At 43.0% G+C, this 25,404-nt stretch overlaps 1 protein-coding gene across 2 annotated transcripts in view; it reads left to right on the forward strand.

Moving 5' to 3' along the window:
- Positions 1 to 25,404, forward strand: part of TMEM132C (transmembrane protein 132C) — a 206,642-nt gene that overhangs the window by 139,913 nt on the left and 41,325 nt on the right. For both annotated transcript variants that reach the window (XM_038763698.1, XM_038763699.1), the window contains one exon: positions 21,000 to 21,143. In XM_038763698.1, coding sequence (XP_038619626.1) covers positions 21,000 to 21,143 — 144 coding nt within the window. The remainder of the gene's footprint in view (positions 1 to 20,999; positions 21,144 to 25,404) is intronic.

A 25,404-nucleotide genomic window follows, 5' to 3' on the forward strand; every position in this document is an offset into this window, starting at 1 on the left:
CCCATCTCTGTTGACGGCACTACCATCCTTCCCGTCTCACAAGCCCGCAACCTTGGTGTCATCCTCGACTCCACTCTCTCATTCACCCCTCACATCCAAGCCGTCACCAAAACCTGCCGGTCTCAGCTCCGCAACATTGCCAAGATCCGCCCTTTCCTCTCCATCCAAACCGCTACCCTGCTAATTCAAGCTCTCATCCTATCCCGTCTGGACTACTGCACTAGCCTTCTCTCTGATCTCCCATCCTCGTGTCTCTCTCCACTTCAATCCATACTTCATGCTGCTGCCCGGATTATCTTTGTCCAGAAACGCTCTGGACATATCACTCCCCTCCTCAAAAACCTCCAATGGCTACCGATCAATCTGCGCATCAGGCAGAAACTCCTCACCCTGGGCTTCAAGGCTCTCCATCACCTCGCCCCCTCCTACCTCACCTCCCTTCTCTCCTTCTACTGCCCAGCCCGCCCCCTCCGCTCCTCCACCACTAATCTCCTCACTGTACCTCGCTCTCGCCTGTCCCGCCATCGACCCCCAGCCCACGTCATCCCCCGGGCCTGGAATGCCCTCCCTCTGCCCATCCGCCAAGCTAGCTCTCTTCCTCCCTTCAAGGCCCTGCTGAGAGCTCACCTCCTCCAGGAGGCCTTCCCAGATTGAGCCCCTTCTTTCCTCTCCCCCTCGTCCCCCTCTCCATCCCCCCGCCTTACCGCCTTCCCCTCCCCACAGCACCTGTATATATGTATATATGGTTGTACATATTTATTACTCTGTTTATTTATTTATTTATTTATTTTACTTGTACATTTCTATCCTACTTATTTTATTTTGTTGGTATGTTTGGTTCTGTTCTCTGTCTTCCCCTTTTAGACTGTGAGCCCACTATCGGGTAGGGACTGTCTCTATGTGATGCCAATTTGTACTTCCCAAGCGCTTAGTACAGTGCTCTGCACATAGTAAGCGCTCAATAAATACGATTGATTGATTGATTGATTGATTGATCCCCAAGTGCATATCAGTCAATCAATCAATCATATTTATTGAGCGCTTACTGTGTGCAGAGCACTGTACTAAGCGCTTGGGAAGTACAGGTTGGCAACATATGCTTTCCCTTGGGCCATACTGCCTAAATTATTCAATCAATCAGTCATTGGTATTTACTGAGTGTTTACTGTGTGCAGAGCACTATTCTAAACCCTTGGGAGAGGGCAATACAACAGAGTTGGTCATCACATTCCTCCCAACAAGGATCTTACAACCTAAATGCTCTTAAAATAGTCCTTCCTCTTCCTATCCAGAGGAAGAGAAATCTGACTTAGTACTATTAAAATCTTCAGACCTTGAATACATGTGACTTGGGAAACATTTAGCGTTCCTGGGTATTTGTGAGATACTGCATCTCCTTTCTTCCTTTACCGCTCAGCCTGCTGGCAAAGAGGCCAGCGGAGGTATTCCTGGAGGGAAGGAAGCCTGGGAGATCAGTAGTGAACTTAAGGAATTCCCTCTTAGCATTCTTTTTTTAAAAAGGGGAGTATCCATCTCTCTGGAATTGTTTAGAGCAGATCATTTCCACCTGACTGCGCAGAGATTGAGCATCTGTCAGCAGAGTCCTCACAGCACAGGCTGAAGTTTTGGGAAAAGCTACTGAGGGTTTCACAGCACAGGCTGAAATTTTGGGAAGAGCTCCTGAAGGTTTCTGAAAAAGTGGAATCCTTTCACCAGTTGTGTTTCCCTGACTCCTGAGAGAGAAATGAACAGTACAAACGGCCAGGATTTCTGGAATAATAGTAATTGTAGCATTTGTTATGTGCTTACTGTGTGCCAAGCACTGTACTAAGCGCTGGGATAGAAATGATGCAGCCAGGTCAGACACAGTCTCTGCCCCACAGGGGCCCACTCTGTAAGATTCATTCATTCATTCATTCATTCATTCATTTATTCAATCGTATTTATTGAGTGCTTACTGTGTGCAGAGCACTGTACTAAGCGCTTGGGAAGTACAAGTTGGCAACATATAGAGACGGTCCTACTGAGAGCTCACCTCCTCCAGGTGGCCTTCCCAGACTGAGCCCCTTCCTTCCTCTCCCCCTCGTCCCCCTCTTCATCCCCCCATCTTACCTCCTTTCCTTCCCCACAGCACCTGTATATATGTATATATGTTTGTACATATTTATTACTCTATTTATTTATTTTACTTGTACATATCTATTCTATTTATTTTATTTCGTTAGTATGTTTGGTTTTGTTGTCTGTCTCCCCCTTTTAGACTGTGAGCCCACTGTTGGGTAGGGACTGTCTCTATATGTTGCCAACTTGTACTTCCCAAGCACTTAGTAAAGTGCTCTGCACACAGTAAGCGGTCAATAAATACAATCGATTGATTGATTGATTGACGGTCCCTACCAAATCTGTGTAATCGTTTCGAAGTATTAAATCGTTTGCCAAGTCCCCAACCCCAGCTCCTGCTCTATTTCATGGCTGATAGGCCGACTTAATCCTTTTCCAAAGCTATCTCCCTGAATCCCAAGAGCCTGGCTAGCTTCCTAACAGAAGGCAGCAGGAAACTAAAGCAGGTGGGGCTGGGATATAGAATTCCTCTTCGGCCCCCTAAATAACAGAGCCAGTGAAGGGTATTAGATTTGAAAGAGCAGAGAGATGTTGTGCTACATCTTGGCTTTTCCCCATCTTGTGCCTCTGCGCGAACACTTCCCTTCGGTGCCTCTGTCCCCAAATACTCAGTGACGATGGTTGGTTCCTGACATATCTGTTCTAGTCGAGGGAAGAGGCTGGCAGCTGTAGAACAATGCTTGTCTTTTCAGTGAACTGTACCTAATTGTCTTTAGTGTCACAGCTCCTACCAAGCAGAGAGCCTGAAGCCCGAGGCCCAGTCACTGCTGATACGCATTGATTGTGATAGACACTTAAAAAAGACAAACTGTGCACATCTACGGCTCTTAAACGAGCCCAGGAAGAGCAATCAAGCATGAAAATGTAGTGTGGGTTTCATTTCATGTCTCTATTAGTTTGCATTGCCTATCATCTGAGGGGTGTTAGATTATGGAAAGAGATGGTTTAACTCTGGATGGAAAGAGAGATCTCCATTCATTCATTCAATTGTATTTACTGAGCGCTTACTATGTGCAGAGCACTGTACTAAGCGCTTGGGAAATACAAGGAGAAGGTCCCTACCCAACAACGGGCTCGTTATTTCCTGTGGGTTTGAAGAGATGCTGGGTGTTTGGCTGGGTAAAAAACAAATGTGTCAGAGACTTGGGCGGCCTAATAATCAAAGTATTTATTAAGTACTGTAGTAAGTATTGCGAGAAGCAGCGTGGCCTAATGAAGAGAGAACAGGCGTGGAAGTCAAAGAATCTGGCTCTGCCATTTGTCTACTGTGTGACCTTGGGCCAGTCACTTAACTTCTCTGTGCCTCGGTTGCCTCATCTGTAAAATGGGGATTAAGACCGTGAGCTCCATGTGGGATGGGGACGCTGTAGAAACGGCGTGGCTTAGCCGAAAGAGCCCGGATTTGGGAGTCAGAGGTCGTGGGTTACAATCCCGGCTCGTGCCACTTGTCTGCTGTGTTACCTTGGGCAAGTCACTTAACTTCTCTGTGCCTCATCAGTAAGAAGGGGATTAAGACTGAACCCCAGGTGGATTACCTTGTATCTACCCCAGCGCTTAGAACAGTGCCTGGCACAAAGTAAGCGTTTTAACAAATACCATCATCGTCATTATCATCATCATCATCAATCGTATTTATTGAGTGCTTACTATGTGCAGAGCACTGTACTAAGCGCTTGGGAAGTACAAATTGGAATGTACAAATTGGAATTGAAAATGACTACAAATTGGAAGTCATTATCACTATTATATGGACTGTGTCCAACCTGATTAGCTGGTACCTACCCCAGCATTGACTACAATGTGGGGCACGTAGTAAGTGCTTAACAGATGTGTGGCTCAATTGAAATAGCACAGGCTTTGGAGTCAGAGGTCATGGGTTCGAATCCCAGCTCTGCCAGTTGTCAGCTGTGTGACTTTGGGCAAGTCACTTAACTTCTCTGGGCCTCAGTTACCTCATCTGTAAAATGGGGATGAAGACTGTGAGCCCCACGTGGGACAACCTGATCACCTCGTGACCTCCCCAGCGCTTAGAACAGTGCTTTGCACATAGTAAGCGCTTAATAAATGCCATTATTATTATTAAGAAAAAAACCCTTTAACCTCCTGCTGTTGCTCTGGCAAATGATGATGATGATGGCATTTGTTAAGCGCTTACCATGTGCAAAGCACTGTTCTAAGCGCTGGGGGGGATAAAATGTGATCACGTTGTCCCACGTGGGGCTCACAGTCTTAACCCACCGCACTTGTCCTGTCCTTGATTTCTTTTTTCTTGTTGGCCCGGTGGAGGAGGAAGGATGCTGAACTCCTAAACACGGGGACCTCGGGGCTCCTCTCTTTCAACCAAGGGATAGAAAGCGAGCCAGAACAAAGCCGACTGACTTAAATTCCAAATCTCCCAGGGGAGAGTCAGCTATAGAAACATCAGAAGCACACCCACACACCTCCTAAGAATTAGGCCAACCCCCCACACCATTTCAATGTTATAATGGTGTCCCCTTCTGGCTCCCAGCACCACCAAGATCATGATGATCTTGCCAAAGCGAGAGGAAGAAATGTGGCGGAAGACTGGACCTTTAGAAAACTTGAACCATAGATGGTAGCCACTCAGTCTCCACAGACTATTACCTATAGTCTAGTTCAGTGAACAAGAACCACCCCACTATTTATACCACAGTTTTGTGTTGTTTTTTTTAGTTAGGGGAAATTCCACATCCTTTCCTCCCTTTGGGCATGTTTTTTTTTTTAGTATCACAGAACAGTGCTTTGCACATAGTAAGCACTTAACAAATGCCATTATTATTATTATTATTATTAAATACCATGGTTGGAGAACTTGGGGCTTTGAGTGCTCTCCTTTTCCTATGGCCCTCACTTTCTCTCTTGTTGTTGTTATCTTAAGCAGTCGAAATGTGTTCAACCCATAGCAACACCATAGACCAATCTCTCCCAGAATGTCCCACTTCCATCTGCTTCCATCCCGCATCGTTCTGGTTGTGTATCCATACAATTTCTGTTAACCTTTGTGAATTCTTTGGTCACCATCAGAGAGTGACCCAGTAAATCTGCACTTGGTTCATTTTGAGGATCTGGGAGCGTGTACAGTGCTGTAACAACAACATTTTTCATTCATTTTTTCAGGCAAAAAGGTTGAAAGATGACAGTAGCGAAGATTAGGAATCTGCCTACAATGGCTAATAGCTGGACAGATTCCCAGGCTTTTGGTTTCTCAAAATAATAAAAATTATAATAATAATAATGGCATTTATCATGCGCTTACTATGTGCAAGGCACTGTTCTAAGTGCTGGGGAGGTTACAAGGTGGTCAGGTTGTCCCACGGGGGGCTCACAGTCTTCATCCCCATTTTACAGATGAGGGAGTTGAGGCCCAGAGAAGTGAAGTGACTTGCCCAAAATCACCCAGCTGACAATTGGCGGAGTCGGGATTTGAACCCATGACCTCTGACTCCAAAGTCCGGGCTCTTTCCACCGAGCCACGCTGCTTCTCTAACATGCATCTGCATGTTAGACTGTGAGCCCACTGTTGGGTAGGGACTGTCTCTATATGTTGCCAACTTGTACTTCCCAAGCGCTTAGTACAGTGCTCTGCACACAGTAAGTGCTCAATAAATACGATTGATTCACAGCACTTCCTAGCTTTCAAACTCTTCCTCCCACCCAGGAAAATCTTGTTTGTACACGTTCTGGGGGTTCCCCCAAAGGTCAGTCAGTTTTGATAAGTCATTTGTTGTGGCTAAACTTTGTTGACACAGATACCTTCTTAAATCCAATTGCTTTCTTTTTTTAAACGCAAGTTTTGGTATTGAGATGCTATATTAGGTTAGAAACAAATTGATAGCCTAAGTGAAGTTCTTTTACCTCCCAAAAAGTTTCTACTTCAAATGAATTGGAAATAAATGGAAAGGGAGTTGAGTCTCCCACTCGTAACAGAATCTGGAGTAATTGATCTATTGCTACAAGCAGCTTATTTGTTGGGATAATTGACATGCCCATATCCTCAGAGAGAAAGAGAGAATTTGCTCAACTATAGAGATGATAAATTGCTATTTTGCAGTATTTTTGCAGCTAACATAGTTGATCTCTCCACTTTTATTTAGCCACATTTCTCCACAGGTAAATGTTGTTATCAGAAACTATGGAAAACAACTGGGGACAGCAATAAGCTTTCTTTCATATTGAAAAAGAACTAATACAATTGACAGAAGTTTTCCCTCTTTAAAGTTTCCCCGGGCTTCCTCTTAAAAGTTATATTGGATAAATGGTATAAATTTAACTGTTGTATGCAGGCTTTACCTGAATGTCAGTAGAGGGTATTTGAGGAAAACCATATTGTGGAAATGATTTAGAAATGAATATTCTTTAGCATGTTCAAACGAGCTCACTTCCTAAAATGTCCAACCTCCTTGGCAAATGGCATTAAATTCCAATTGCAAAGGACAGATATCTTTAATTTTGCCAGATAATTGCATTTTAGTAAAATCATCTTATCATCAAAGGTACTTTTTTTTTTGGCAAACATCCCTTACTGTCCATGCAGATCAATCAATCAATCAATCATATTTATTGAGCGACTACTGTGTGCAGAGCACTGTACTAAGCGCTTGGGAAGTACAAGTTGGCAACATATAGAGACGGTCCCTACCCAACAGTGGGCTCACAGTCTAACATGCTGATGCATGTTAGAGAAGCAGCGTGGCTCAGTGGAAAGAGCCCGGGCTTTGGAGTCAGAAGTCATGGGTTCAAATCCCGACTCTGCCAGTTGTCAGCTGTGTGAGTTTGGGCAAGTCACTTCACTTCTCTGCGCCTCAGTGACCTCATCTATACAATGAGGATTAAGACTGTGAGCCCCCCGTGGGACAACCTGATCACCTTGTAACCTCCCCAGCGCTTAGAACATTGCTTTGCACATAGTAAGCGCTTAATAAATGCCATTATTATTATTATTATTATTATTATTATTATTATTATTATTATGTTAGGAGAGTGTGCTCACTTCGAAGATATGAGTATCCAGGATGCTTCCAGCCCAGGGCATCTTAAGGATATGAGGGAAGTCTTTTGCTTTTCCTGCTCTCTGAAGAATTGAGGTAGTCATTTCAGAGAGCTATTGAATTGTGGGTTGGTTTTCTTTTTTTTGATAAAGGAGGTCATAAAATAGATGACTCCTTTGCTAATGAAGCGATAAAGAAAGGTCACCAGTTAAGATATAGCTCTAATGTTCTCGCCGGTCCGCCATTGACCCCTGGCCCACACGGAATGCCCTCCCTCCTCACATCCACCAAACTAGCCCTCTTCCCCCCTTCAAAGCCCTCCTGAGAGCTCACCTCCTCCAGGAAGGCTTCCCAGACTGAGCCCCCCTTTTCCTCTGCTCCTCCTCCCCTCCCCATCGCCCCTACTCCCTCCCTCTGCTCTACCCCCTTCCCCGCCCCACAGCGCTTGTGTCTATTTGTACGTATTTATTATTCTATTTATTTTATTAATGATGTGGATAGACCCATAATTCTATTTATCTATTTTGATGTTATTGATGTTATCGTTTTGCTTTGTTGTCTCTCTCCCCCTTCTGGACTATGAGCCCGTTGTTGGGAAGGGATTGTCTCTGTTAGCCCCATGGCTCAAAGAGCCCGGGCTTTGGAGTCAGGGGTCATGGGTTCAAACCCCGGCTCTGCAAATTGTCAGCTGTGTGACTTTGGGCAAGTCACTTAACTTCTCTGTGCCTCAGTTACCCCATCTGTAAAATGGGGATTAAGACTGTGAGCCCCACGTGGGACAACCTGATCACCTTGTATCTACCCCAGCGCTTAGAACAGTGCTTTGCACATAGTAAGCACTTAACAAATACCAACATTATTATTATTAGATTTTTTTGTGGATGTCACTAATAATAATAACAATATTTGATAAGTGCTTTTTATGGAGAAGCAGCATGGCTCAGTGGAAAGAGCCCGGGCTTTGGAGTCAGATGTCATGGGTTCAAATTCCAGCTCTGCCAATTGTCAGCTGTGTGACTTTGGGCAAGTCACTTCATTTCTCCGGGCCTCAGTTCCCTCATCTGTAAAATGGGGATGAAGACTGTGAGCCCCACGTGGGACAACCTGATAACCTTGTTCCCCCCCCAGTGCTTAGAACAGTGCTTTGCACATAGTAAGTGCTTAATAAATACCCTCATCATTATTATTATTACTGTGAGCCCCATTTAGGAATTTTCTGCACACAGTAAGCACTCAATAAATATAACTGATTGATTGATTGAAATGAACTCTGTCCAACCTGATTAGCCTGTATCTTCTCCAGCACTTAGTACAGTGCCTGGAATGTAGTAGGCACCTAACAAATGTTATTAAAATAAAAGATTACAAGAAAGGCAACATAGTTTTTGAAATAATGCTCTGAACCTCTACCTTTATTTCACCTGTCCACCACCTGTATTCATTGAACACCTCTCTTTTTGGAGCCTCACAAAGCAAAATGTTTAATATAGTATCCCTGCACTTAAGCAGCATGGCTCAGTGGGAAGAGCCCGGGCTCGGGAGTCACAGGTCATGGGTTCAAATCCCAGCTCTGCCACTTGTCAGCTGGGTGACCTTGGGCAAGTCACTTCACTTCTCTGGGCCTCAGTGACCTCATCTGTAAAATGGGGATGAAGGCTGTGAGCCCCACGTGGGACAACCTGATTACTTTGTATCTACCCCAGCGCTTAGAACAGTGCTTGGCACATAGTAAGTGCTTAACAAATACCAGCATTATTATTATCATTATTATTATTAAGCCAACATCAATTTGTGAAACAATAGTTAGAAAAGGATGAAGTTAAATGTAGATAAAACACAAGTACTTAAATCAGTAAAAATAAAAAGATAAGGATCCTTTATCAGGTAAGTAGCAGTTAATGGCCCTTGAAAGGCAGTTCTTCAAAATATAGTGCCAACTTTCCACTTGATGGAAACTGCTGGAGATCTTTCATTCACTTATTCAATCATATTAATTTAAGCATTTACTGTGTGCAGAGCACTGTACTAAGTGCTTGGGAAAGTAGAATAAAACAACAAATGGTGACATTCCCTGCCCACAGTGAACTCACTGTCTGGAGGGGAAGGCAGACAGCATGGCATAGTTGATAGAACTAGGTCACAAGGTCATGGGTTCGAATCCCGAATCTGCCACTTGTCTACTGTGTGGCCTTGGGCAATTCACTTCACTTCTCTGTGCCTCAGTTTCCTCATCTGTAAAATGGGAATTAAGACTGTGAGTCCCATGCGGGACAGGGATTGTGTCCAATCCAATTTCCTTGTATCTATCTCAGCACTTAGTACCATTCTTGGCAAACAAATAAGTGCTTAACAAATACCACAATTATTATTATCAATACAAATAAACAAAATGACAGATATGTACATAAGTGCTGTGGGGCTGGGAGAGATGAAGAGCAAAGGGAGCAAGTCAAGATGACACAGAAGGGAGTGGAAGATGAGGAAAAGCTGGGCTTAGTCTGGGAAGGCCTCTTGGAGGAGATGCGCTTTCAATGAGGCTTTGAAGGCAGGGAGAATAATTGTCCATCCAGCTTGAGGAGGGAGGTTGTTCAATCAACCAATCAATCAATCATATTTATTGAGCGCTTACTGTGTGCAGAGCACTGTACTAAGCACTTGGGAAGTACAAGTTGGCAACATATAGAGACGGTCCCTACCCAACAGTGGGCTCACAGTCTAGAAGGGGGAGACAGAGAGCAAAACCAAACATATTAACAAAATAAAATAAATAGAATAGATATGTACAAGTAAAATAAATAAATAGAGAAGCAGCGTGGCTCATTGGAAAGAGCCCGGGCTTTGGAGTCAGAGGTCATGGGTTCAAATCCCGGCTCCGCCAATTGTCAGCTGTGGGACTTTGGGCAAGTCACTTCACTTTCTCTGGGCCTCAGTTACCTCATCTGTAAAATGGGGATTAAGACTGTGAGCCCCAAGTGGGATAACGTGATCACCTTGTATCCTCCCCAGCGCTTAGAACAGTGCTTTGCACATAGTAAGTGCTTAACAAATGTCATCATTATTATTATTATTATAAATAAATAAATAAATAGAATAATAGTAATCTAGGTGGGATAGGATGAATGATTGTATTAATACATATTTGTATATATTATGGTATTTGTTGGCAGCTGCGTGACTTTGGGCAAGTCACTTAACTTCTCTGTGCCTGTTACCTCATTTGTAAAATGGGGATTAAGACTGTGAGCCCCCCCGTGGGACAACCTGATCACCTTGTAACCTCTCCAGCACTTAGAACAGTGCTTTGCACATAGTAAGTGCTTAATAAATGCCATTATTATTATTATTATTATTATTATTATTATTATTATTATGTGCCAAGCACTGTTCTAAGTGCTAGGGTAGATGCAAGGTAATCAGGTTGTCCCACATAGGACTCACAGTCTTAATCCCCATTTTACAGATGAGGTAACTGAGGCACAGAGAAGTTAAGTAGTGGTAGGTCACACAGCAGACAAGTGGTGGACAAGTGATTAGAACCCACGTCCCCTGACTCCCAAGCCCATGTGCTTTCCACTAAGGCCCTCTGTATTAATGTGGTAGGAGTTTGGATGGAGAGGAAAGTGAGGGTTTTAGCGATGTTGTTAAAGTGAGAACGACAGGATTTGGTGGTGGATTGAATATGTGGGTTGAACACGAGAGAGAAGTCAAGGATAACGCCAAGGTTATGTGCTTGTGAGATGGGAAAGATGGTGGTGTCATCTACAGTGATGGGAAAGTCAGGGAGAGGACAGGGTTTGGGTGGGAAGATAAGGAGCTATGTTTTGGACGTGTTAAGTTTGAAATAACGGGAGGACAACCATGTAGAGATGTCTTGAAGGCAGGAGGAGACGTGAGATCATGCAAGCAACAGCTCATCATTCAGTCATTTGTAATAATAATAATAAAAATAATGATGGCATTTAGTAAGCGCTTACTATGTGCAAAGCACTGTTCTAAGCGCTGGGGAGTTTACAGGATGATCAGGTTGCCCCACATGGGGCTCAAAGTCTTCATCCCCATTTTACAGATGAGGGAACTGAGGCACAGAGAAGTGAAGCGACTTGCCCAAAGTCACACAGCTGACAAGTGGCAGAGCCGGGATTTGAACCGATGACCTCTGACTCCAAAGCCCGGGCTCTTTCCACTGAGCCACTTGATTTCCTGAGCATTTACTGTGTGCAGGCGGGCAGTGAGCCCGGCGGTTAATAATGGCATTTATGGCATCCCAGACTGAGCCCCTTCCTTCCTCTCCCCCTCGCCCCCTCTCCACCCCCGCATCTTACCTCCTTCCCCTCCCCACAGCACCTGTATATATGTTCGTACATATTTATTACCCTATTTTACTTGTACGTGTCTATTCTATGTATTTTATTTTGTTAATATGTTTGGTTTTGTTCTCTGTCTCCCCCCTCCTAGACTGTGAGCCCACTGTTGGGTAGGGACTTTCTCTAGATGTTGCCAACTTGGACTTCCCAAGCGCTTAGTACAGTGCTCTGCACACAGTAAGCGCTCAATAAATGCGATTGATTGATTGATTGATTGACTGTCTCTATATGTTGCCAACTTGTACTTCCCAAGCGCTTAGTACAGTGCTCTGCACACAGGAAGCACTCAATAAATATGATTGAATGAATGAATGAATGCAGGGCACTGTATTAAGCACTTGGGATCCCTGTGATCTGATTTGGTTGGAGATAAAATGGAAATCTGATTAAAAATGCTTTACTTGCATATATTTCTGCCTTTCAATCAAACCATCAATCATATTTATTGAGCACTTACTGTGTATGGAGCACTGTGCTAAGCATTTGGGAGAGTTAGAAGACAAAATAATAATAATAATGGCATTTGTTCAGGGCTTACTATGTGCCAAGTGCAGTTCTAAGAGCTGGGGGGGATATGAGGTAATCAAGTTGTCTCATATGGGGCTCCCAGTCTCAATCCTCATTTGACAGATGAGGGAACTGAGGCACAGAGAAGTTAAGTGGCTCGCCCACCCTGAGCTTACAGTCTATTATATTATTTATATTAATGTCTGTCTCCCCCTTCTAGACTGGTTCTCTCCAAAGCACTTAGTTAAGTGCTCAGCATATAGTAAGTGCTCGATAAATATCATTGATGGATTGATTGATTGGTGGTAGAACAATATCTGACTAGCAGCATCAACATCAACGTGATTCCCCCCTATTCTTCACAATGACTGCTGCAATTTAATGCCATTGTGATGCTTTTCTCACTTCAGCCAGTGATCGAATTCATTCGTTCATTTGATCGTATTTATTGAGCTCTTACCGTGTGCTGAGCACTGTTGGAAATGCTTTCCAAAGCCTGGACTCGCTTCAGGAAAAGCTCATCTTCATTCTCTTATTTGGGCAACAACTTAAAGGATTTTGGGGTGGTTGTATTTTTTTTTTTTTAAGTAAAAGAAAATAAAACAGCACCAGTACCCTTGGAGGAGCGGTGTCAAATTGTCAAACCAAAGAATCAGCCAGGGGTAAAGGCCTGATAGTTGAGCTGTGATTAACATCATCTTATGCAGTTGCGTGGAGCTTCAACCTGCGAATAGGCCTATTCTCATGACCTCAGGCTCCAGTGGATTTCTCTTGGCAACACCATCTAATCGGATTGAAAGTTTAATTAAACAGCTGTCACTTTGCTTCCTCATTCTGTGTCGATATAATGTTGAATTAGCTCCCAAATTAGTCATGGTTAAATGCTCGTTCCTTTTACTGAGAGGCTGATATATAAGAATTACTCTTCAGAAAAATCCAAGTGCAACTGCATTCCAGAACAGTTAAATCCATCTGCAACCTCCTTGGGGATATGATTTACTTAGAATCCTTTGTTTTCATTTTGAATGCATTTTTAGTAGAAAATGTACAGGTTTTACCAATCAATCAATCACCAAGAGCTTACGGTGTGCAGGGCATTCTACTAAGCATTTGGGAGAATACAATATAGCAGAGTTGGTAGATGCAATCCCTGCCCACTAGGATCTTAAAGTCTAGAGGGAAGGGGATAGATATCAAAATGAATTATGGATGTATATAAATGCCACGGGGCTGAGGGTGGGATGAATAAAGGGGGAAAATCTAAGTGCGAGGGTGACACAGAAGGAAGGAGAAATGAGGGCGCAGTTGGGGAAGGCCTCTTGGAGGAGATGTGAATTTAATAAGGTTTGGGAAGTGCGGAGCGTGGCGATCGGTCTATCTGATATGAAGGCAAAGGTATTTCCAGGCCAGAGGCGGGATCTGGGCAAGAGGTTGGCAACAAGATAGACAAAATCAAAATACAATGAGTAGAATAGCAGAAAGGGAGCCAAGTGAGGTGCTGAATTGAATTAGGAAATCAACGAGGTAAGATACAATATAATTATTGTATTATACACTGAATAATCGACACACAGAAAACTTTCTGGTTTCCAAAATGTTCATCCAGCCTGGGTCTATTTCACACTCCCAAGTTCTGTGGATATATGTCGCTAACTTGTACTTCCTGAGCGCTTAGTACAGTGCTCTGCACACAGTAAGCGCTCAATACATACACTTGAATGAATGAATGAATGAATAATTGGAAGGAGGGGCAGGGGAAGCCTGGGTCCCATTTCCACTACAAAGTTGAGTTTATCAATGTCAGTCAATCATATTTATTGAGCACTGTAATAACAATAATGGTATTTATTAAGCGCTTATTCTGTGCCAACCACTGTTCTAAGCACTTGAGAGAGCACAATACAACAGAATTAACAGACCCGTTTCCTGCCCATAATGACCTTACAGTCGAGAGGGGGAGAGAGACGTTAATATGAATAAGAAATTTATAATATATAATTTAAAGATGCGCACATAAGTGCTGTACATAAGGTCATAAGTAGGGGTGGGACGAATATCAAATGTTCAAAGGTCACAGATCCAAGTGCACAGATGATGCAGAAGGGAGAGCAAGCCAGAGAAAAGAATCTTAAGTGGGGAAGGGCTTTTGGAGGAGATGTGACCTTAATAATGCTTTGAAGGTGGAGAGAGTGATGTTCTGGCCTATCTGTAGGAGTTTAGAAAGAACGGTTCCATCCCTGCCCTGAACTCAGAGTCAAGAGCAAAGTTATAATCCATCAAATAATGGTATTTACTGAATACTTACTGTGTGCGGAACACTGAACTAGCATTTCAGAGAGTACAAAGCGCTAGAATACATAGACACGATCCCCACCCACAAAGACCATGCAGTTTAGAAGGGGAGACAGACATTGAAGTAAATTATAGCTACGGGAATTGGAGAATATAAGGATATGTATATGGGTGCTCGGGGTTAGGGGAGGGGTGATTATCAAATGTGTAAGTGATACAGATGGAATTTATAGGCAATGGAGAAGGGAGAGATAGGGAATTTATAGGTAATGGAGAGGGAGATAAACAGGGAAGTGACGGCTTAGTTAGGGAAGAGTTTTTGGAGGAGTTGTGGTTTCAGGAGGATTTTGAAGATTGGGGAGAGTGGCTAACTGTAGGATTCATTCATTCTATTCAACTGTATTTACTGAGAGCTTACTATGTGCAGAGCACTATACTAAGCACTTGGACAGTACAATTCAGCAATAAAGAGAGACAATTCCTGCCCATAAGGATAAGAAAGGTGGGGGGGGGTGGGGGAATCTACACTAATTCCAAAGTGTAGATTGGAATTAGAGGAGGGAAGTGTATAGATTGGCTGGTAGTAGAAAATCAGCGAGGTAAGATATGAGGTGGAGAGCTGATCGAGTGCCTGAAAGCCATGGTAAGTAGTTTCCCTTTGGCTTGGAGGTCGGCGGGCAACCATTGGAAAATTTTAAGGATAGGGGAGGAGTGGACTGAACTTTTTATTTTCAGAAAAATAATCCCAGCAGCAGCAGATTAAGGTGTGGACTGGAGTGAGGAGAGACAGGAGGTAAGCAAGTCAGCAAGGAGACTGATGTCCTTCCCAAACGCTTAGTACATTGCTCTGCACACAGTAAGCACTCAATAAATATGATTGAATGAATGAATAGTGAGGGACGGCTATGATGAGAGTTTGGATCATTCTAGAGGTGTTACAAAGGTGGAATCTAAATAAAGCAAAATAAGGGACCACTTGGGTCTGGCTTTGTCCCTCAAGTCAATTCCATTATCGTTCCAGAATTAGTAATAATAATAATAATGATGGTATTTGTTAAGCGCTTACTATGTGCAAAGCACTGTCTAAGCTCTGGGGTGGGGGGAATACAAGGTGACCAGGTTGTCCCACGTGGGGCTCACAGTCTTAATCCCCGTTTTACAGATGAGGTAAATGAGGCGTAGAGAAGTGAAGTGACTTGCCCAAAGTCACACAGCTGACAAGTGGCGGAGTCGGGATTAGAACCCATGACCTCTGACTCCTAAGCCCGTGCTCTTTCCACTGAGCCACGCTGCTTCTCTACACATTTTCCCCCCCGGATCTTTTTTTATTTTATTATTTTTTATTTTACATTTTTGTTGTAGTCATAAAATACACCTGCATTTAAGTTGGTCTGCGGTAGTGGTGATGGGCTGCGCTAAGCCCCCCATATTCTCAAGCAGTGGGCATGCATCCTACAGTAACTTGACTGGCTGGCAGGTGCATAGCATCCCTTCAGTAGGCGAGGAACCGAAAAAGTTCACTGAGCCCTCTTCCAGCAGCAGACACCACTGAGCTTTCCCTCTGATTCTTAATACTGAACAATGGAAGCACTGAAAAATCACTGTAGAACCGATTTTGTTCTTTTTTTCCACCCTGAAGCAATGTTCCCGGCTGGCTGAGTCTCACTGAGAAAGGAACAAAGCCTTCACCTCCCTGAGAATGCTGTCAAGGGAAGCTGCCCTTAGAGTTTTTTTTTTATTGCATTTATTAAACGCTTACTATGTGCAAAGCACTGTTCTAAGCACCGGGAAGGTTACAAGGTGATCAGGTTGTCCCACGGGGGGCTCACAGTCTTCATCCCCATTTGACAGATGAGGTCACTGAGGCTCAGAGAAGTGAAGTGACTTGCCCAAAGTCACACAGCTGACATGGCCACGCTGCTTCTCTAGAGGAGCAAAGTGTGGAGGCTGGGTTGTAATAGGAGAGTAGTGAGGTGAGGTAGGAGGGGGCAAGGTGATTGAGGGATTTAAAGAGAAGCGTGGCCTAGGGAAAGAAGCAGCGTGGCTCAGTGGAAAGAGCAAGGGCTTGGGATCCAGAGGTCATGGGTTCTAATCCCGACTCCTCCAAATGTCAGCTGTGTGACTTTGGGCAAGTCACTTCACTTCTCTGGGCCTCAGTTCCCTCATCTGGAAAATGGGGATTAAGACTGTGAGCCCCCTGTGGGACAACCTGACCACCTTGTAACCTCTCCAGTGCTTAGAACAGTGCCTTGCACATAGTAAGCGCTTAACAAATGTCATCATTATTATTATTATCAATGCCATCCTTCTCATTGTACCTCGATCTCACCTGTCTCCCCTACGTCCTGCCTCTGGCTTGGAACACCTTCTCTCTTCATATCTGACAGACAATCACTCTCCCCAACTTCAAGAACAGTGCTTTGCACATAGTAAGAGCTTAAAAAATACCATCATTATTATTATTATTATTATTATTATTCAAAGACCTATTGAAGACCCATCTCCTACAGGAGGCCTTCCCTAAACCCTCCGGGTTTTTTTTTCTCCCACTCCCTTCTGAGTCACGCTGACTTGCTTCCTTTATTCATCCCCTCTCCCAGTCCCATAGCACTTATGCACATATCTGTAATTTTCTGTATTTATTTATATTAATGTCTGTCTCCTCCTCTAGAATGTACGTTCACTGTGGGAAGGGAATGTGTCTCGTTATATTATTGCATTGTTCTCTCCCAAGTGCTTAGTACAGTGCACACAGTAAGCACTCAGTAAGTACAATTGACTGTCTGGATGCTTCTCTAAATGCTAGTGATCCATGTGGAATGTTGTACCACCTCCCATATGGAGGTAAATATTGATAAATCCTTTCCACAGTCACATAGAACCTGGACTAAAATAAATTATTCTGGTTAATTTCTTACTTCTAGATTGTAAACTCACGAAGGGCAAGGAACGTGTCTAGCAACTCTTGTTATATTGTACTTTTCCAAGCATTTAGTACAGTGCTCTGCACCTAGTAAGCGCTCAATAAATGAGATAGATTAATTGATCGAAAGAACGGACACCTGAGCAAGAAAATATGAATTTTGATTTAAATGCCTGATATGAAGGCAACGTGTCATCTAGAGGTTCTTGGGAGTAGAAGGCCCTTAGATGATTGACAGGGATGACTTCTGCTATATACTAATCTCTAGATTACAGGGGCTCTTCCTACATGATTGCAGAGACTTGAGTCCCTTTTTAATTAAAAAAAATCAACTAAGTGAAATGGCAGCAACCTGTTTGGAGATTTCCTAGTTATAACTCCTTGGACTTTATTAACATTCAGGTACCTTCATTTGCAAGCAAGAGCTCCAAACGCATCTTTCAGATCTATTTTTACAAATCATTAAACATCCCTGATATCCAGAGATACATCTTTTCTGAGCAAGGGTGACCTGGCTAGCAGACAGAAGCAGAATCAGACTCCTTCTCAAATAAATATCCTTGCTTTACTCCCCAAACTGCATTTCTCTTCTGACTAGTAGCCCTGTTATCCTTATTTATGTGCCACTGTGGGTCCCTTAAGCGCTTAGTACAGTGCTCTGCACACAGTAAGCGCTCAGTAAATACGATTGATGATTCTCCTCTGATGCTTATCTAGTTGAGAAATGACAAGGCCTCTGGTTCTTTTTAGTGAAAGAACTGCCTCCACCCCTGGTCAGGGAGCATACATTTCAAGAGAAGAAGCACGGTGGCCTGGAGAAAGCAGCATGGCCTAAGGAAAAGAGCACTGTCCTGAGTGTCAGGGTACCTAGGTTTAATCCCGGCTACACCATTTGTCTGCTGTGTGACATTGGGCCAGTCACTTCACTTCTCTGTGCCTCAGTTATCTGTAAAATGAGCCAGTTTTCCTCTTATTTTAATGATATGTGTTAAGGGCTTAACCCATATCATTAAAATAAGAGGAAAACTGGCTTTGAGTCTCTCAGGCAATCATAGGCATGCAGTGATTCTGCAATAGTTTGTTTCCACCTTGTCCCTTCTGAGAATAATAATAATATAATAATAATAATGGCATTTATTAAGCGCTTACTATGTGCAAAGCACTGTTCTAAGCACTGGGGAGGTTACAAGGTGATCAGGTTGTCCCACGGGGGGCTCACAGCCTTAATCCCCATTTTACAGATGAGGTAACTGAGGCACAGAGAAGTTAAGTGAGAAGCTCTCACTTGCACCTTCATCTTCTTTTCCTCAATATTATTGTTATTATTATGGTATTTGCAAGCGCTTACTATGTGCAAAGCACTGTTCTAAGCACTTGGGGGATGCAAGATGATCAGGTTGTCCCACTGGGGCTCACAGTCTTAATCCCCATTTTACAGATGAGGTAACTGAGGCACAGAGAAGTGAAGTGGCTTGCCCAAGTTCACACAGCTGACTAGTCGTGGAGCCGGGATTCAAACTCATGACCTCTGACTCCCAAGTCTACGCTCTTTCCACTGAGCCACGCTGCTTCATTCCCTCCCCTCCTCAACCCTTAAGCCCTAAATGAAGGAAAGATTTTGTTAAGCCCCAAACAAGCCAGGAGGACTGAGTACTAATTGAGGCTCACAGTTTAAGAGGGAGGAACAACAAGTACTTTTAATCTCCATTTTAGAGACAAGGAAACTGAGGACCAGAGAAGTTCAATGACATCCCCAAGGTCCCACAGCAGGCAAGTAGCAGGGTCAGGATTAGAACCCAGGTCTCCTAAATCCTAATTCTGTTCTCTATCCACTAAACCACGGTAGTTTAATCTCACCCTCCCAGTCCAAAGGTTTCTCTTGAAATCAAACCAAGTTCTACCTCCCTGTTTATTTAAATCAATTTCTTCTTTTTCAGTTCTCAGTAAACTTGGTCAGAATTGATTTAAAAAAACCCTGCATGCACTATGGTCTGGCTGCACCCCTGCCTTCCTACATGCTTGCTCCACTCTCTCCCCAAGCAGGCACACCAAGGGTAGGAATTGGGTGCTGCACAAATCACTAGCCCCAGAGAAACTCCGTGACATAGTAAAAAGTGCATGATATTAGGAGTTAGAGAATCTCAGTTCTAATCCCAACTCTGCAATTTGCCTGCTATGTGACTTCGGGTGAGTCATTTAACTTCTCTGCGCTTTGTTTCTTCATCTGTTGCCAAAGTATACTTTCCAAGCGCTTAGTACAGTGCTCTGCACACAGTAAGCATTCAATAAATACGACTGAATGAAAGAATGAATCTGTATAATGAGGATTCAATACCTGTCTTCCCTCCAATTAGACTGTGGGGCTCCCATTTAAGATCATCATCATCATCATCATCATCATCAATCGTATTTATTGAGCGCTTACTGTGTGCAGAGCACTGTACTAAGCGCTTGGGAAGTACAAATTGGCCACATATAGAGACAGTCCCTACCCAACAGTGGGCTCACAGTCTAAAAGGGGGAGACAGAGAACAAAACCAAACCCACATCTTCTTATCTTGTATGTAACACAGTGCTTAATGCCATGCTTGGCACATAGTAAGCATTTAACAAATTCCACAGTTATGATTACTATTATTCTCATTAGCCTCGGTCCTGAAATCTTCGTGACTTTATATTCTCATTCTTTATCACCATCATTGTCTTCAAAATATAAGGCCCTCATTAATCTTATCTTAGCATTTGCTTGTGCATGTTAATTCCCAGTTTCTTTAAACTTTCCTAATAAGATCTATTCAATCTTTTTATGTTTTATTTTTTACTTTTATTTGATCCCCTTTCTCTGGACCCTCAATATTTTCCTGAAATTGGACTCTCCCTCTCTCTCTTGTCTCCTCATCTCAAAACCAGCCTCAAGTTAAAATGGAGTAACACAAATAGTCATTTCTCTGAAAAACAAAATCTCTGTGAGCATCCTAAATTATTGGGTGAAGATACTCAGCCACAATATACGTCTAAAGGCTTAATTGCTTTTATCTCCTCATATTGTAATGAATTGGCAGTTTCTCTGGGTAAGCTGAGAAAAGTGTGGTTTTTTTGAGGACCTCAGACTTTGGGAGGTAAAAGTCCTGGGGAAAGAGTCCCAGATGAATGGCAATTAAGGAGAGGAGATTAAAAATCGGAGTTTGGATCCTTGTGCAAATGCCCGTTATACAGCCTCAACAGAACTCTGTAAGTGCAAACAGATGCTACTTTCCACAAGCAAGACTCTGGGCCCTAAAACTAAGTACTTTCTTTATAATGCATGAGAAAATGGAGAAACTGTGAATAAATCTGCTGAAATTGAATATGTGAAAAGGGGAGAAAGTTATACATTGTTAATTGTAGAAATGATAAAATGCGTGTGTGGTCTCGCCCCGAGTAGAGAAGAATCTTTGGTGTTAATGTCTGCTGGGGCATTTAAGGTAAAAATCCCTCTCGTTATTTGGACTCCGGCCCACTTGTGTGCAAAGGTCATAGAAAGTGAAGCTGGAGCCTGGCTGGAAACCAGATGTGGCATTTCTCAAACTCTGTGGAAAATGAAATCGCAAACAGTATTCTGTGGACTCAGATTTCCAAAGGAAGTCAACGTGGAGTTAATATAGGGAGGGCCACTTTGGCGAGAGGTGATGGAAGAAAGGCCGAGGTTCCCTACTGCCTGTGAGAGTCTGCAAACGACTCCCAGAAGCCCCAGAAAGAGCTCAGGAACCACCTTTACCCAGCTCCATTTTGTTCTGTATGCAGGACACGGAAATTCTGAATACAGCCATTCTCACTGGGAAGACGGTAGCGGTGCCTATCAAAGTGGTTTCCATAGAAGAGAATAGCGCTGTGGCGGACATTTCAGAATTGGTGGAGTGCAAGTCTTCCGATGAGGACGTCATCAAAGTAAGTGACATCATTTACGTACCAGGTTTAAGGAGGGAATAGGAGAAAATTCCTCCCTGGCCGTTCTCTGAAATGATTTTTCTCAGCTCTATCCTTCTGCGTGGAAAGTAGACTTTTCCATCTCCCCATCTCTATCACTATTTATGCCACCGTGACGTTGGAAGTGTCTCTGGAATCCAAGTAGGGAACAAAGGGGAGGGCAAGACTACCAGATTCTACCAGAGAAGCAGCGTGGCTCAGTGGAAAGAGCCCGGGCTTTGGAGTCAGAGGTCATGGGTTCAAATCCTGGCTCTGCCACTTGTCAGCTGTGTGACTTTGGGCAAATCACTTAAGTTTTCTGGGCCTCAGTTCCCTCATCTGTAAAATGGGGATAAAGACTGTGAGCCCCATGTGGGACAATCTGATCACCTTGTAACCTCCCCAGTGCTTAGCACAGTGCTTTGCACATAATAAGTGCTTAATAAATGCCATTATTATTATTATTATTATTATTATTATTATTATTATTATTCAGACTTACAAAGAGTTCACCTCAGGAAGACCCATTTTGCCCCTGATGTTGAAGTTGCCATCCACTCTTATGTGGTCTGTTCAGAACACTAGGCCAAAGGGGCTAATTTTAAAAACAATTAAGGCTGAAATATTCATTTTATGTTGAATTACTAAAGAAACCTTTCCACCTGTCCTATACAGACAATTTTTTTTTCCAATAAATACTATCATTATTACTATTATTATTTCATTTCTCTGGGCCTCCGTTACCTCATTTGTAAAACGGGGATGGAGACTGTGAGCCCCACAGGGGACAGGAACTGTGTCCAACTTGATTGGCTTGTATCCACCTCAGTGTTTAGTACAGTTCCTGGCACATATGAAGCGGTTAAGAAATACCATCATTACCCCCTCACCCTCTCAGGCAGTAATTGTCCATCCAAAGGACTCCTAGGATCATCAGGAGGCAAGCAGGGGAAGTAATTCCAAAATACAGCTGCCCTGACTTCACAAAATCAAGCAAGCATTTGAATTTTGACAGTATTTGCTAAACACCTACTGTGGGTCAAGCCCTGGTCTAATCACTGGGATGGATGCAAGTTAATCAGGCCAGATATAGTCCCTGTCCCCCGTGGGGCTCACAGTAGGAGGGAGAACAAGAAATCATCCCAGTTTTGTAGTTGGGGAAACCGATGCACAGAGAAGTTAAGTGACTTGGCCTAAGTCACACAGGTCCCTGTGGTGGTGCTGGGATTAGAACCCAGGTCTTTTGGCTCCCAGGCCAATTCTTTACCCACTAGGCCATGCTGTTTCCACACCGACTAGTCTATGTGCCTTATTTTGTTAATATGTTTTGTTTTTTCTGTCTGTCTCCCCCTTCTAGACTATGAGCCCATTGTTGGATAGGGACTATTTCTATATGTTGCCAACTTGTACTTCCCAAGCGCTTAGTACAGTGCTCTGCACACAGTAAGCGCTCAATAAATACGATTGAATGAATGAATGAATGACCGATCATAGCAGTTCAACAGTATTTATTGGACAGCTACTATTTGCAGTTATAGATACGAGTTACCATGCTCCTTTTCATGATATTGATGATGAAGCTGCCGATAAAGGAGAATTAGGTTATCGTGCTTTATATTTTCTTCAGAAAATATAGAAGCAGCATGGCTCGGTGGAAAGAGCCCGGGCTTTGGAGTCAGAGGTCATGGGTTCAAATCCTGGCTCCGCCACTTGTCAGCTGTGTGACTTTGGGGAAGTCACTTAACTTCTCTGTGTCTCAGTTACCTCATCTGTAAAATGGGGATGAAGACTGTGAGCCCTACGTCGGACAATCTGATCACCTTGTAACCTCCCCAGCGCTTAGCACAGTGCTTTGCACATAGTAAGTGCTTAATAAATGCCATTATTATTATTATTGTTATTATTATTATTATTATTATTATTGTTATTCTTATTCAGACTTACAAAGAGTTCACCTCAGGAAGACCCATTTTGCCCCTGATGTTGAAGTTGCCATCCACTCTTATGTGGTCTGTTCAGAACACTAGGCCAAAGGTGCTAATGTTAAAAACAATTAAGGCTGAAAGATACATTTTATGTTGAATTACTAAAGAAATCCTTCCACCTGTCCTATATAAACGATTTTTTTTTTCCAAATTATTTTCTTTGGGCCTGAATCTCCACCACAGAACATTTTAGTGGAGGATGGAAAACCCTTGGTCAAAGAGAATCAGATATGAGAGTGGTACCCTGGCAGAAAATAGATTGCAAGATCCTCGAGGATCAGGTTGTAAACTTTTACTTCACTCATTCAGTCGTATTTATTGAATACCCTGTATTCACTGATACTTCAGATCAGTCATAATAATGATAGCAATAATAGGATTTATTAAGCTCTTGCTATGTGTCAAGCACTTTTCTAAGCACTAACGTAACTACATGATCAGGTTGGATAGAGTCCCTGTCCCGCATGGCGTTCCCAATCTAAGCAGGAGAGGGAACAGGTATCGAATCCCCATTTTACAGGTGCGGGAACTAAGGCACAGAGAAGTTAAGTGATTTGCTCAAGGTCACGCAGAAAGCAAGTAGCAAAGCCGAGATTAGAACCCAGATCCTCACTCACTCACTCACACACCACACACACGTGAATTTCACCGTCAGGGTAAGTATATGGTACAATGCTTGGCACCCATTGGTATACAGTAGCACAGCAAGTGTTTATGATGGCGACAGCATCATCATCATCATCATCATGCCAGTTTATTTAATGCTTACCATTGTTATACGTTAGAGGTAATTTGCACATTTGATCACCGGGATAAGACATGCTTCTCTTTTTGCATTTTTCCAGAGAAGGGATGTAGTGATTCTTAAGGGCTGGTGACACCTCTCCCCATTGAGGCCCCTCAAGGGATGCCTACCGACTCTGCTGTATTATGCTTTCCCACGTCAGTCAGTCAATCGTATTTATTGACCACTTACTGTGTGCTAAGTGCTTGGTAGAGAGTACAATACGGAAATATAACAGACACATCCCCTGCCCACAACAACCTTACAGTCTAGAGGCCCCAAGTGCTTAGTACAGTGCTCTCCACACCGTAAGGGCTCAAATACCATTGATTCATTGATTGATGTCACAGAGGATGTCATCTTGTCAGTGGATGGTCTGTCTAGTAATTTAATTTTGGCTCTTCCAACTTGCTAGGTGAAAGCAGTCTGATGCTGATGAATTCCCTGTCAATGGATAGTCCACTTCATTCATTCATTCATTCAATCGTATTTATTGAGCGCTTACTGTGTGCACAACACTGTACTAAGCGCTTGGGAACTACAATTTGGTAACATGTAGAGACGGTCCTTACCCAATAGTGGGCTCACAGTATAGAAGGGGAGTTGTGTCCTTCTGGGTATAATTTGAGGGCAAGCCCGAGTTTGTGGATCATCCCCTATCCCCCATACTACCAAAAGAACTGGACTTTCAATGTCGAGATTATATCAATTAATTGTATGTACTGAACACTTACTGTGTACAGAGCAGTATACTATGCACTTGGGAGAATACAATATAACAGAGTTGATAGAAATATTCCCTGCCCACAGTGAGCTTATTAAAATCTAAAGATGAGCTTACTTTTGCAATCAATCAATGGTATTTATTGAGAACTTACTTGACTGTACTAAGTGCTTGGGAATTTACATTATGACAGTGTAGTAGATACATTCCCTGACTGCCCACAATGAGCTTACAGTCTACAGCCATCTTCCTATGGCTTTTGTGCAGTTTTTGAAAGTTCCTTCTTTTAACATCAGCCTATAAACTCCTTGTGGGCAGAAATCACTGCTATCTATTCTATTGTATTGTACTCTTCAGTGCTCAGCACTTAGAACAGTGCTTTGCACATAGTGAGCGCTTAATAAATTGCCATTATTATTATTATTATCATTATTATTACTTAGTATCGTGCTTTCCACATGAGAAGCACTCAGGAGATACCACTGATTATAATAATAATCAGTGTACTAAGTGTACACTAATACAGTTATATATAATATAATACAAATATAATACAGTTATAATACATACAGTTATAATACACTAATACTTAGTACACTGTGTACTAAGTGCTTAGCACAGTGCTCTGCAAACAGTAAGCACTCAATAAATACAATTGATGAGGATAATGATAATGATGACATTTATTAAGCGCTTACTATATGCAAAGCACTTTTCTAAGCGCTGGGGAGGTTCCAAGGTGATCAGGTT

Source organism: Tachyglossus aculeatus, chromosome 21 (assembly GCF_015852505.1).
Source record: "Tachyglossus aculeatus isolate mTacAcu1 chromosome 21, mTacAcu1.pri, whole genome shotgun sequence".
Classification (NCBI taxonomy): domain Eukaryota; kingdom Metazoa; phylum Chordata; class Mammalia; order Monotremata; family Tachyglossidae; genus Tachyglossus; species Tachyglossus aculeatus.